Source organism: Microcaecilia unicolor, chromosome 1, assembly GCF_901765095.1.
Source record: "Microcaecilia unicolor chromosome 1, aMicUni1.1, whole genome shotgun sequence".
Lineage (NCBI taxonomy): Eukaryota > Metazoa > Chordata > Amphibia > Gymnophiona > Siphonopidae > Microcaecilia > Microcaecilia unicolor.
The window spans coordinates 375,804,319-375,819,199 of NC_044031.1; the positions used below are offsets into that span (position 1 = coordinate 375,804,319).

Below are 14,881 nucleotides of genomic sequence, written 5' to 3' on the forward strand. Positions count from 1 at the left end.
AGCATCAGTGCATCCACAGTGCCTGTAAACCTGGCACTGAATGAAATCACCCCCACCTTAAAGCGAGCTTCTCTTTTACTCTTTATGCTTTGAACGAGCTGATCGGGTAATTAAGCCTTTTCCTACAGTCACAGAAGGGGGTGGGGTTCTGGCCTTCAGAAGTCCTTGCTGCAGAGCCAAAACAAGAAGCAGCTCTGTGCAAAAGCCTCGTAAAGGGAAGCCTGCCTGGCACCGTGCCTAGTCCAGGGCTGACAGGAGAGGGCGGGCGGGGCAGTCCCTGGGAGTGGCACACCCCGGGCTCTCGCTGCAGGAGGAGGAATCTCCCTTTCATTCGCTCCCTTTCCTAGGAAGAGCAGCTACTACAGTCTCTTGTCTGAATTAATATTCTTTGTCTCTCTCCTTTGAGGACTCTGTTCTGCATTCTTTCCCGAGAAGCAGACTTTCTACCTTCGACAGAGGCTGCAGTCTCTCTCACCCTGTGTCCCCTTTCTCTTAATAGGATTTGTGGTCTCTTTGCCTTCCTTGTCCTCCCATGTAGGCTCCTGGCTCTCCTGGACCTTGACCTTAGTCTGCAGTCTTACCCTGTCTCTGTTCCTCTTTCTCTGTAGGATCTGCTCTCTCTTCTGCCTGCCTTGCTCAGCTGAGAACCTGTGCTCTCTCTCTCACACACACACGCACGCACTTTGACTCCCTGAGCAGGGCTGCTCTCTCCCTGTTTCACTTAGGTGGAGGATGTCTGTGCCTTCAGAGGACGAGGCGAGGAACTGGGCAGCCCCCTCCTCCTCGGAGCTGCATCTGACCGGGTTCCAGCGCAGTCTCTCGGTGCCCCCCAGCCCCAGTTCAGCTACAGGTAAGAGACCGTGCTGCAAAACCCAAGCAGCTCTCTCTGACTCATTTCTCATTCTTTCCGTGCAACTGGCTGGCAGCCTGTCACATGGCAGGACGGCTGATATATGGTGAGTGCAATTAATTTCTTTAGCAGTGATGCCCACAGCCCACACATCTCGTTCTCTGTCCCCATTCCCACCCCATCCTTGGCACATGCATGGGGGGGGGGGGCGTAAATGAGGTGAATTCAAGTATGTTAAATACCTTATTGTACTTACATCCCCCCCAAACCACCACTATCTCACTGCAAAAAAAAGAAAGCTTGCATACCAGTGTAATGAATTTATTTGATGTCCTGCAAGCTTGCATAGATCTGTGCTTGCCTACATCATAGTTGTGGATTTCCTGAGGGTCATGCCTTCCCCATCGGCATCCTAAATCGGCTGGCTATGAATTTCTGCTTCCTTTGAATATGAGAGGATTAAACGACGGTTGCCTTATTTTTGCTACGTGTGTGTATGGGGGTGGGTTAACACGCTCAAGGAGGGAAGACCAAAACTGAGAGGTCAGTTATGTGAACTCTGGCACAGGTCTAGCAAGGCGGAGTCCCTCAGAAATATTTTCAGTTGGCACAGTGTGTGTGGCACAGAGCTGAAAGGAGGAAATCAAATAATAATGACCCTCTCCCTTTGGTGTTCAGCTCGGCTCCCTCTTCTCCTGTCCTTTCGTCTTTAGCTTTTCTCCTATTACTCTGTGTTGCCAACTTTTCAAAATGATTGGAGGCTAAACAGAAAGCAAATGATTACCTCTCTCTGCATACCATGAAAGAACTTAATATTATTAATGTGGATTTGCTCACACCTTTTTCAGTCGTTGCTCAAGGTGCATCACATTCGGGGATGGTAGGTATTTCTCTGTCCTTGAAGGGTTCACAGACTGTTTTTATCCCAGGCAATGGAAGGTTAAGTGACTTGTCCAACCTCTGAAGAAGTAGCAGTGAAATTTGAACCAGACACTCCTGGATAATAAAGCCCAGTGCTCTAACAACTAGGCTATTCCTCCACTACTCAGCACCCCTTGTGCCCACAGAACTGGACCCTGTGTGTGCAGTAGCCTCTTATGATTAAGAAAAGGCCACATGGTATTGTCAGATCTAAAGTACGACATTAAGCTATGAGACCCTCGGAATTATTGTGCTTTTTCTAAAGTGCTGTCAACTGTAAAAACGTAGTAAAATGCATTGCAAATATACTTTGTGGGTTGTTTTTTTTTTTTTTTTGGGGGGGGGTGTGCAGTGGAGGGAGGGGAACTAGTTTTCTAAAACCTACAATTTAAATTGGTGATATTGAACTTCTGGTCAGGAGGGTATGTTGTTACAGTTAATGCTTTAAAGAGGGGAAAGGGTTATCCAGGCTCCCCAGTCTCATTCATTCTGTTTTATGGTATTGCTGTCGTTGTATATGGCACAGATAGAAATAACAGTTGCCCTGACTTCCCAGCAAAAATGTATTCCTTTAAAATAAATGTAAATATGCACCTCCAAAGTTTCTATAAATCGGTGAGCTGCTGCAGTTTGACCTCTTGCCTATCCCTTCAGCCATGTTTAAGAAAATAAACATGTGACAACCTCATACTCTTTTTAAAATTTTTTAAAATAACTTTCCTACTATAGTCATGTAATATGCAACCCCGCTTGACTTTACAGTGTTCTTTTTCGACTCATAACTTTCTAATTTATGGTCATGTAATACACATAGAAGCTCCTATGAACTTACCCTGGCCCACTTCCTCAGCGAGAAAGCTCTACAGACTCTGTCTCTACCGACCTGTTAACCTCGCACGATACCTTGTAACTTCCCCCTTGTTCTATGTAAGCCACATTGAACCTACCAATAGGTGGGAAAATGTGGGATACAAATGCAATAAATACATAAATTTCCCAAATGAGACAAATATCCCCCTCCCCGCCATGTATTTAATTTAAACCTGCAATTATAGTTCACTTTTATCCAATAAGATTTGAGGCAGATTACAATACAAAGAAAAAACAAAGTTACATAATATCAAAAGACCTGGCAAGATCCCTAACTTGTGTGTTGTTACCAGTCCCCAGCAACAGTACAGCTGGCATCAGGGCTGGGATAACAAAATGCACCTTGGAACCCCACCCCCCCCAAGCATGTTGAGAGACACCAGTACCCGTGGTATGCAAGTACATGGGCTGCAGCAGGACTGCACCTAATTTCTGATAGCACACAGTGCTTCCCCTCCCCGGACTCTCCTACTGAAAGGTGACAGGCAGTATGCTCTTCTTCCTCTTTTTGCCACAGGCTTAGTTTGCACAACTGGACTTCCTCCATACAGCCGGTTCTTGAGGAAGGCAGACTACCTAGTTAGCTCTTGGAGAGAGATTTTAGGCCAGGCCTTTATTTCAGAGTGCCATCTTTATGCACTATGGGACTTAATTTCAGTGGGTAGAATGACTGCTTTGGGGGTGTAAGCTCAAATCCAGAACTGGCCACAAAGTCTCCCTTCTGGATCTGGATAACTTGGCAGATCTGAAAGAGTACTTCCCAGGGCCTCCCTTGGGAAGCAGAGATAGATTTAAAAGTTGAACATTTGTGCACCTAGAGGCATGGAGGGGGGGGGGGGGGAGGGGGGAAGCTCCCACCTCCACCAAAATATATGAAAAGGGATGTGGGGGGGGGTTCCTCCAAAAATCATTGATCAGGATGATAGGAAGAAAATTCTCCTCTTGCCAGAAATCTTTGCCAACTCCCAGTTCCCATTTGTAGATCTTCCTGTCAGTGTCATTAACAGCTGCTGGCTCAGGAACAGTGAAAGCAGTCATAAAATTTTTAGAGAGGGCTCAGTGCAGGACCTGGAAGCTGGTGCAAAGACCTTTCTCAGAGTGTTTATAGCTGTTGCTGAGCCTTTAGCTGAACACGGCAGTGGCAGGCGTGGATGAAGGCATGGCTGTAGTGGTAGTGATCTGGCACCCATCACATTTGGACATTGGCAGGACTGCTCCAAACCATTAGATAGGACTACGCCCTTGCCTAGGGCAGCAGCTTCTTGGGGGGGGGGGGGGAGCACAAAAACTTAACTGCCATTAAGGCAAAACTGTACGTACTGACAGCCACACAAAATCAAAGAATTATCAGCATATACTTAAAGCTTCATTTTTATAGGTTTTTTTATATTTGGGGGGAGGGCAGAGCCAGATCAAAGCATAGGCAAGCTAGGAACCAAAAGTTTAGGGGGCCCTTGAAGATGGGCTGAGGACTCAGGAGGTGAAGATTGCTAACTTTCTTGGTTTTTCAAGATTCTACAAATTTGTAAAATACCTGTTTTGAAGCCAGAAGAATGGATAAAATGTCTAGATATTTTCCCCTAGTTCTCCCGTAGTTTACAGCTTTCCAAACATCCTCCCCTTCCAATGTAGCGACTGTAGTAGGATCCAGCCAATGAGTAAGACTGCTCTAGTCACAGGATGGAGGGGCCAAGGAGGTTTAATAAGACAGGAGCCAGCATGACATCAAAAAGCTGCAGCCTCCCCCCCCCCCCCCCCCCGGCAGCTGCCATATTCGTCAGAACAAAACAATTAGCTGCCATGTCATCGTTCATTGTTATTTTATCTCAGTTATAGTTACAAACATGCTGGCTTGTGCAGCATACATATGTACACAGAGGAAGTATCGTAATGGAATAACCTTTCTTTGGTTAGAGTAGTAATTTGTTCTAAATCGTAATCAATTTTGAGGGGCTGGTCACAGGGACACCCTAGCAGGCATCATATTTTCACTAGTAAAAGGCTACCAAAACAGACATCATGTTATAAGAATCAGGTGCTCAACATTCAGAGTTTTTATTTTTAAGTACAAAAGTTGTGTTGTTTTTTTTTAAACCTTAATTAAGTTGAAACCTTGGAGCATTTAAAATCTTTTTGTTTCCTGTGCTTAGATCAAAAGAGAAAGATGGTATGTAGGAACATGCTCCTTTTGTTTTGTGGAATGAAGTGGTATATTATAAAACTGCACTTGAATATTTTTTATTACTACTGTTTAAAAGAGAGGTTTTGAATAATGAGAGAAGAGCTACTTTCATGCAGAAGTCCAGAGTTAGTCTAAATGTGCCAGTTCTGTAGTATATATTTATTTCTGCTTAGTCTGTTTGGATGTAAATGCAAGCTGCACATTATTAACCGCCAAATTCAGTGGAAAATAAATCTGTTGACTGCCTGGTATATGAATATTCTATCATTGTTTCATTATGCTACCAAGTTTTACATATTTGGGGCATTTGCTTAAAACTTTGATGGTTTTAATTGATTTATCTAGACCTTACATGCACATGGTATTGCTTTTTAAACCTAAAGGCGAAACCTAAAGGTAGTTGAACAATTAGGTATAAACTGTTGTTTCTGACTTTACTTATTCTGGACTGCTTTGGGTCCAACTGATCATTTGCTGTCTGGAATTTTGGAAGATGGAAAAGAGGAAATAAAAAATAAAATTTGGATATACTCTGTTGAAGTTGTTTACTTTTGCTATATGTGTATGGGTGCCTGTTCTGGTGTGTGCATGTGATAATTTTTGAATAACTGTCTATACCTATAGCTATGATTTCTGAACATGCGGCATCAATAAAGGACAGACTTTTAAATGCCCAGTTGGGTAGATATGCCTGCGCTTGTGGGAAAATGTGGGGTAGAAATGCGCTAAAATAAATAAATCTCAACTTTGTTAAATATTTCAGAAATATCCATCAACTTGCTCCCATGATGTTACTATCGTCCAGAAAGAAAAGAGTTTTCAGTTTTGGCAGAGTATGAGTTATCACAAGAACAAAATTGCAGAAAACCAACAGACTACATTGTAGCCCATTTAATGTCCCTGAAACATGCTCAAAACAGAAAAATCCATTTGTGTATCTAAAATGTAAACCTCTATAAAAGAGATCAAGTAAAGATGTGATTCCATGTGCCCCAGTGAAAGGAGAATTTAATTTTACTTCCATTTAATTTCAATATATTCCATCTTTATAACACTAGGCTTTCCAAGGCAAATCACAACAGTTAAGAATGAACCCATGTAAACAGGATCCTCACTGAGATTTGGCCATGTATTACTGTATTCTATAGAACAGTGTAGAAAAATGAGCACAAAATACAGAGTTTATTACTGCTGTTTCTATGCTGTTTGTGATTTTCAATTTTAGTAAATAATATATATCTATATATGGAAATGTTTCCAATAAAAAAGCTGACACAAAAAACACACATAGGCAGTCATATGTTTTTATATAGAAATATCTTTGTTGTCATCATAACAAAAATAAAGGCGTATATGCCCCCTTTTGCCTGCGTGCATTACAGAATACATTTAGCGAGTTGTGTGCATAAATTCTAATTATTGCCAATTAGTGCTTATTATTGCGTGTTAAGTGCTATTAACAGCGCTGATTAGCTTGTTAAACCAATGAAGTTACATGCGTTACAGAATATGCTTGGATTTCAGCACGGATCTCTAGGCATGTTATATAGAATCCAGGGGTAAAGGACTCTGGAGGTGACCAGTAGAGTCAAAAAGTTAAATCCTGAACTAGGGCATGAAGGCAGGGAAATTGTAGCAGAAGGGGTGGGTGATATGTAGTACTCAACCTGTAATGTAAAGATTATACAGCTCTTGAAGGAAGCTGAGCTGTTCTAGGCTAACCAGATAAACAGTGAGGAAAAATATGAATAACCTCTGGAAGGAAAATTGTGTCAAAATATGCTAAATAATCCCACAGAGTATATAAAGCCTTAAAAAAAAATCATACAGGCAGTTGATGTCAAATATTCAAAACAGTGGTACAAAAGATATTTTTTTAATGTGTAATGTGCTCATACTTCTTACTAGGGTGACCACAGACCACTGAGGGTCATCTGTAGGTCCCAAGTTTAATATATGATCATTGCACATTCAAAATGTTCAGTTTAATTATAATATATTAATAGAGAATATCAAAAAGTGCAAAATGCAATCACATAAATCCACAGCATTGTAAGATTAATAAAATCACCAGACTTGTCTTTGGGTCCCCACATAGACCACATTTTTCATCGCTCATGAAAATTGTGAACGTTTGTCATGTGAGGGACTGGCACTGTAAAATGGTTTGGAACTCTGGTTTCAAACCTCTGGTTTCCTTGATAAAGCTTTCAGTAAAACATGGTCCATGTCGGGACCCAAAGACAAGATAAGTCTGGTGATTTTATAAATCTTACAATGCTGTGGATTTATATGATACAAACATTTTGAATGCACAATGATTATATTTTAAACTTGGGACATACCGATCACCCTTAGCGGTCTGAGGTGGCCCTAATAAGAAGTGTGACCTCATTCATTACACATTGAAAAAAATGTTTTGAATATTTATTTATTTATTATATTTATACCCCACAATTTCAAGTTCAATATGGCTAAAAAGCTAAAAAAAAAAGTCATTACAAAATATGAAACAAAATACATAAACTCACACTTATAAATAAGGAAAGAATCATCTAACTATATAATTGACAAGTGACCAACTCACCCGCAAATGTGCAGTAGAGACTTCCCTCTCTGTCCCGCCCTCGCGTCAAGACCAACCTCCACCCCCCATCCCCGACGTCGCCGCCACCGCTGCTCCCACCCTGCCTGCAGCGCTTTCACACGGAGGTGAGAGGCGCTCTCATGTCAGTGCAGGGAGCCCGGCATGGAGGGGGGAGGGAGCGGCGGTGAGGAGGGTAGCTGGACATGGGGGGAGAGGAGGGTTGCTGGACATGGGGAGAGAGCAGGGCAGAGAGGAGGGTTGCTGGGCATGGGGGGAGGGCAGGGGAGAGAGCAGGGTTGGTGGACGAGGGGGGAGGCCAAGGGAAAGAGGGGGGTTGCTGGATATGGGGGGAGGGCAGGGGAGAGAGGAGGGTCGGTGGACGGGGTGAGGCCAGGGGAGAGAGGAGGGCTGCTGGATATGGGGGGGAGGGCAGGGGAGAGAGCAGGGTTGCTGGACATGGATCGGGGGAGGGGAGGGCAGGGGAGAGAGGAGGTTTGCTGGACATGGATGGATGGAGGTGAGAATTATTACATTTTACAAAACACAAATCTCGCCCGTTTTAACGGGCTTAACAGCTAGTAAATATATAAAGCATGATGGGGAGAATAGAAGGGGGGAGATTAGGCACCAGGATCAATTGACAGAAGTTTTTTTGGAAAGGAACGATTTCAAAAACTTATGAAAAACCAAGTAACCATGTTGGAATCTTATATTTTTTGCAAGGAATTCCACCATTTAGTAACTTGGTATGAAAAAGTAGCCGAACATTTAGATTTATAAACTACTTTCCTACAGTTAGTCTCTTGCACCAAAGATTGAATTGCGAGAAGGCAAAGTAACAAGGGCCAACATATAGTCAGGGGTAATCCCATACAAAATCTGAAGTATGAGAGCACAGATTTTGAATATGATCCTGGCCCTAATGGGAAGCCAGTGCAAAGGAGTAGCCCTCTCAAAGCATGGTACATGCATGACAAGTCTAGCCGCAGTATTCTAGGCAGTTTGCAGTTTCCTTAAGATACATTCATTACACCCTGCATAGGTAGAATTACATTAATCAAATTGGGTCAAGACAAGAGATTGGACAACTAATCTGAAATATCAATTGAAAAAAAGGGCCTAATATGCTTCAGCTTCCAAAGGGGCCTTTTTATTAAGCTGCATAAGCGTCTACGCGAGCCCAGCATGCGCCTAAATGGAGTTACCGCACGGCTACTGCGTGGCACTTGCGGTAATTTCATTTTTGGCATGCGTCCAAAAAATAATTTTTATTTTCTGCTGCGTGTATCGGACGTGCGCCAAGTGGCATTTGGCACGCGTAGGTCATTACCGCCCGGTTACCACATGAGACTTTACCGCTAGGTCAGTGGCTAGCGGGTAAGGTCTCAGACCCAAAATGAACACGTGGCAATTTTCGTTTTGCTGCAGGTCATTTTTACAGGTGCACTGAAAAATGATTCTGCGTGCGCCCAAAACTACACTACCGCAGGCCATTTTTCAGCGCACCTTAGTAAAAGGACCCCAAAGTAATTTAAAAGATTTGACATCAATTGCCTGCATGATTTTTTAAGGCGTTATATACTCTGTGGAATTATTTAGCATATTTTGAGCTGTCCTAGGCAGCTCAGTACACAGGAGCATAATATAAATATGCAAACACAAGGTGTATAGACAAAACATTATTCCCTCTTGCTTTCTATAAATACTTCTGTAACAGCAGAGGACCCTGACTGAGCACATTCAAACATAACTGATGAAAACACTGGGACATAGCAATGAAAGGTGTAGAGTGGCTGATGCTGGAAATTTAATATCCCGGGAGAGCAGAGATTTGAAAAACTCTCTTAGTGGCTGGAATAGGGAAATAAGGGATGTATTTATGTGGTCCTTTCTGTTTAGCTTGTAATCAGTGCTTTAGTTGCCATGGCAAAGATTGTTCCCTCAGCAAAGCTGCATCTGCTTTGCTTGCTGATAGAAAGTCCTGGTATGCCAATGCTTTGTATACCTATTCAAGTACAGCTTGGACTGCTAGGCCCAAAGAAAAGAAAAAGCAAAAGACTAACATAGTTAATGATGGCAGAAAAAGACAGATTGCCCACAAGTCTCACACAGACAAGGAGTGACACGGGCTGCACATACTGCACTTCTACCCTTGCTTAGATAACATTTTATAATTTCTCTGATTTCATGTGCAACTTTCTTTAAATTAGTCACCTTATTTTCTAGTTCCTCTTACTCTCTTACCTATCTATATGCTCCTTCTTTGCTTATACCCTAGGCTGTCTGTGTTAAAATGTTCTATTAATGCACTGTGTTGATATTTTGTTTGATTTATTCTTACTGTATACCACCTTGAGTGAATTCTTTCAAAATGGCAGTAAATAAATCCTAATAACAAATAAATATATCCCTGTGGAAGCTTGAGCACTTGTAGGATAAAGCTCTTTCTGCAAATCAGTTTTGCTTTGTTTCCTTATTAGTGCTTTACTATCTGAAGTGGATGACCATAATAATTCAGTGCCCAGCCCCTTCGTCGTCCCCCCCCCCCCCCCCCCATGTCTTACCATCAATCCCACCAACAATCTGAACATCTGGCTTCTGGGAATTCCAGAGCCCTGCACTGGTCCATTGCAGATTGCGAAACCTGCAGTGCCGGGTGCTGAAAGCTCAGTGGAGCAATATTAAGAAACATTGTTTTTCCAAGGTGCTGTGATTGTGGAGCTGCTGGATGGGTGTGCCTCTTGCCCAGCAGCATAAACATAAATACATGTTTCAAATTTTTCCGTTTGGAAATTTCATAGTAATAAGATCTGTAGTGAAGGACTCATTTTGAAGGATTATTGCTGTATTTTGATATTCTGGGCACTGTTTACTAAGCTGCGCTAAGGGCACAGTAGCGTTCTTGGCACCAGCTAAACGCTAAAGACACCCATTCCTATGGGTGTGTTTAGCGCATGCTAAAAACGCTAGTGTGCCTTAGTAAACAGGGCCCTCTATGTGTTTGAATTTTGTTGTGTTATTGAATTATGTTAGTGCTTTTTCACAGTGTATTCATTTGTTTGCTCTTCCACACTGCTTTTTGTGAAGGAAACGTCAGTTAAGGGCTTTGATTTGCAGTGTGAAGGACCTGATGAATGAAAAAACTTGTCCACCCTCTTTAGCTACCAGATTTCTGGTTTGCTGCATGGGTGAGATATATTTCTGAGGGTCTTAAAGTGTTTAATTTTAATTTTACATGATTACACTGTGTATGCACATCATTTTATAAGTTATGTGATTGACTGTGATTATTATTATTATTTATTGCATTTGTATCCCACATTTTCCCACCTCTTTGCAGGCGCAATGTGGCTTACAATACATCATGGATAATGGAAATGAGAAGAGAATAGACATTTGGTGTTACAGAAGGATGTTGGATTGCATGGTAATGGAATACATGATAGTAATATAATAGAGGGCATTATTAACATTTCTGGATATAAGTGGGAGTTTCACATGATTTGATCTTTGTGGTATATCTTGTCAAAGAGATGGGTCTTTAGTAGTTTACGGAAGTTGGTCAGTTCATAGGTCGTTCTTAGGTTGCGTGGCAGTGCGTTCCAGAATTGCATACTCACATAGGAAAAGGTTGATGCGTGCATTAATTTATATTTTAGACCTTTACAGTTGGGAAAATGAAGATTAATGAATGTGCAAGATGATCTTCTAGCATTCCTGGGTGGTAGGTCTATCAGGTCTGACATGTAGGCTGGGGCATCACCATGGATGATTTTATGTACTAGGATTCCCTTGGTTTGTGGATATTATGTGTATTGGAAACCAGAGGGGTTTTGGAATTTGTGATTTAGTTTCTGATTTTATATATGGCATTCAAAGTTGCATGTGCAAATTTGGGTATGCGCCTAATTTGCGCACACACAACTAAATTGGCTAACAAGCCCATTAGTGCCAATAATTGGGCGCTAACAATCAATTGGTGCTAAATGGCAATAATTTGGATTTATGCACGCATCTGGCAAGGCGCTACTCTATAAAGATGCACACGTAAATCTTTTAATGCACAACTGAATAGGGGGCGTGGCTATGGGAAGAGCATGGGTGGGTCAGGGGGCGTTCACTGAAGATGCGCGCACTGTTATAGAATTTGGGGGATCAGCGCAAGGATTTACACCAGGTTTCAGTTGGTGTAAATCCTGATGCCCAAAGTTGAGTGCGGATCCTGGCACTACACACTTTTCTATAAACGGCACCCAACTCACAGCGCCATTTATAGAATAGTGCTCAGTGTTTTTGGTGCCCACATTTGTGCACCATTTACTGAATCTAATCCTTGGTGTCTGGGGAGATGTAGCCTGCTGGTACTAACCTGGCTGCCTTACGGCCTGCAGTATTGTTAAGCTATGTTTCCTTTTCTTTCTCACTTTTCCCTTTGTCTCTGTTCTTGAGAGCATGAAACGTGGCTTGTTTGCAATGCTACTGCCTTCCAACCCTATTCTAGCATTGACATAGAATACGACAGCAGATATGGACCATTGGCCCATGTAGTCTGTTCAGTGTCACTTCTAGTGCAGTGCCACAGACTCCAGCAGAAGCTTGGCTTTCCTGTCGTTTCTGTGTTTAATTTAATTTGGCATTTATAACCTGCTTTACAGACAAGTTCTAAGCGGTTTACATTTAGCAGTGTGTTGTCAGTAAGTTAATTAATACTAATTAATAATATCTTAAATTGGAACTCGTGCTTTTTAAAATTCCATGTCTATTTTTGTCCTCACAGCCTCTGTTGGGGTTCACGCTAGGCATTCTTGCCCCTTTCAGTGAAGAAATATTTACTGATACTGTTCTGGATTCTGTTGTTCTGTAGCCTTACACCTCTTTTTCCAGAACATTCTTCTGATAACGGTTTGCTTTTTGTGCCTGATTTCCTTTTTTTTTTTCTTGCCAAGTTATGGTGTTTTTAGCCATCAGTGTTAGAACATTAGAGCATAAGACTTGCCTTGCTGGATCACACCGAAGTTCCATGTCACCAACGAAGGTCAAACTGGATGACTTGGAAGTACTCCGCAAATCCCAAGAGCAGATCTGTTCCTTGCTGCTCATGCCCGCTGATAAGCATTGACTTTCCCAACTGGCTAATAATTGTTCACAGCTTTTCCTGTATCAACTTGTCGAAACATTTTAAATCCCGACTAGTTGCCTTGACTACATCCTCTGACAACAGATTCCACAGCCTGATTGTTAAATGGAAGAATACTTTCGTCAATTTGTTTAATCAATAGAAATAAAATAAAACATAGAAAAGAAAATAAGATGATACCTTTTTTATTGGACTAACAATACATTTTTTGATTAGCTTTCGAAGGTAGCTCTTCTTCGTTAGATCAGAAAGCTAATCAAAAAATGTATTGTTAGTCCAATAAAAAGGTATCTTATTTTCTTTTCTATGTTTTATTTTCGTTCTATTGGTTACCTTTAAAAGTGGGCTACCACATCTCTCTAGTCAATTTGTTTAAAATCTGCCGCCTGTTAGTTTCATGGGGGCTTGAATCCTGTTACAGTACAAAGGCAAAACACCTGTTTTCTATTTACTTATTCCACTCAGGATTTTGTAAACCTCTGTCACAGCATTTTTCAACCAGTATGCCACGGCTGCTCCCCAAGTATGCCACAGGAGCTGAGCCAGCTTTATTTGTGCCAGAATGGAGTAAGTTTTCTTGTCTCTAGCAGTCGGTGGCAGGGAAACTTCTTGCTTCCACATAAGCAGGAAGTGTCAGATAGAAGGCTCCAGGGTTGGCGCATCAAGGTAGTATGAATCTTTGCTTGCTGCCGCCAACTGCTAGGGACAAGAAAACTTTTAAAAGGTACATGGGAAGGGGGTCAAGAGAGACAAGGGGAGATGCCTGGTGGCCGGCTGGAGAGGGGACAGGAAGGAGAGATACTAGACTATTTTGATGGGAGTGGGGGGAAGAGAAGGAAAATGCCGGACTATTTTTGAGGGTGGGGAGGGGGGCGGGCGAAGCGAAATTAAATGCTGGACTATTTGTGAGGAATGGGGGTGGAAGAGAAGGTAAATGATGAACTCTTTGTGAGGGTGTGGGGGAAGAGAAAGTAAAATTCTAGACTGTGTATGAGGAGGTGGGCGGGGAAGAAGGTAAAACATTGGACCATGTGTGGGGGTGGGGAGTGGGGTAGAAGATAAAATGCTGGACCATGTGTCGGGTGTGCCTTTTGGCCATTTTAGCACTGTGTAAGTGTGCCATGAAATGAAAAAGGTTGAAAATATTCATAAAGAAGTAATTCCATTTCTTTTATCATTGTTGTCACTTTTCTCTATCTTTTCTATTTCTTCTTTTTATCTTTTTTTTTTTTTTGGGGGGGGGGGGGGGGTTGGGGTGGGATTGCATGGCCAGAACAGCACATGGCACTCCATAGAACTATTCACCATGTCCCCACTTTGCTTTTGTCTTAACGGTGAATTTGGTGATCCTGGAGCCTAAGGACTCTTACTTGTTTGGCGCCAGAAAGCAAGTCTGTAGTTTGGCCCTCTTGTTTTGGAACAACTTATGAGGGATGTATTAAATTATATCTTGTAAATTAACATCTTTTTTGTTAAGTACATATTTTGAAGGGTTAGTAGTAATTTTATTTTCTTTCTGTTATTTTAGGGTATATTCTTATGATGATTTGTCTTGTTTATATGATATTTATGTGGCTTTGATAGTAATATAATATGTAAGCCGCTTTCCCTTAAATTCTGTATATCACGATTTAATTTCCGTGCTGAAGTCGAAGCATATTCTACAACAATGCGCGTAACTTAAATTTTTAAGTAGCTAATCAGTGCTGTTAATTGGATGTTAAGCAATTATCAGCATTAATTGGCATTAATTAAGATTTACTTGCACAACTTGCTAAGTGTATACTGTAACATGGTGCGTGTAAATTCCAAATCGCATAGTTGAAAAAAGGCGTGGTTATGGGCGTAGAATGGGTGGGTAATGGGCATTTCTAAAGTCTGTACACGTTATTAAAGAAAACACCTGCTTTCCCCTGGATTCTATATAGTGCGCTTAGATTTAGGCATCGAAGTCGGCGCAGATTCTATAACACCTCGTGTAACTTAACTGGCTTAACAATCTAATGAATGCTGATAACACAACAAGCAATAATGAGCAGTAATTGGTACTGATTAGAATTTAGGCAAACAACTCGCTAAGCATATTCTGTAACGATGTGTGCCAAACTTCTAATGCATGCAGGCAAAAAGGGGCGCATGGTTACAGGCAGGGATATGGGTGTTCCAAGATTTAGGTACCTGGTTATAGAATATGGCACAGTGTGTCTAAATCTATGCACTGAGATTTACACCAGGTTTTCGTTGGCGTAAATGGATGTGCGCAGATATCGGTGCTGAAATATCAACTAAGCACATTCTAAAATCGGTGCCTAAATCTAGTTGCCGATTATAGAA

General features: G+C 41.8%; 1 protein-coding gene across 1 annotated transcript in view; it reads left to right on the plus strand.

Annotated features, from left to right (window-relative positions):
• Window positions 1-318: 318 nt before the first annotated feature.
• OTULINL (OTU deubiquitinase with linear linkage specificity like) overlaps window positions 319-14,881 on the plus strand; it is a 148,136-nt gene continuing 133,573 nt past the window's right edge. Inside the window, exon 1 of the mRNA XM_030209974.1 lies at window positions 319-850. Within this exon, the coding sequence (XP_030065834.1) occupies window positions 733-850 (118 nt within the window). The 5' untranslated portion in view covers window positions 319-732. The remainder of the gene's footprint in view (window positions 851-14,881) is intronic.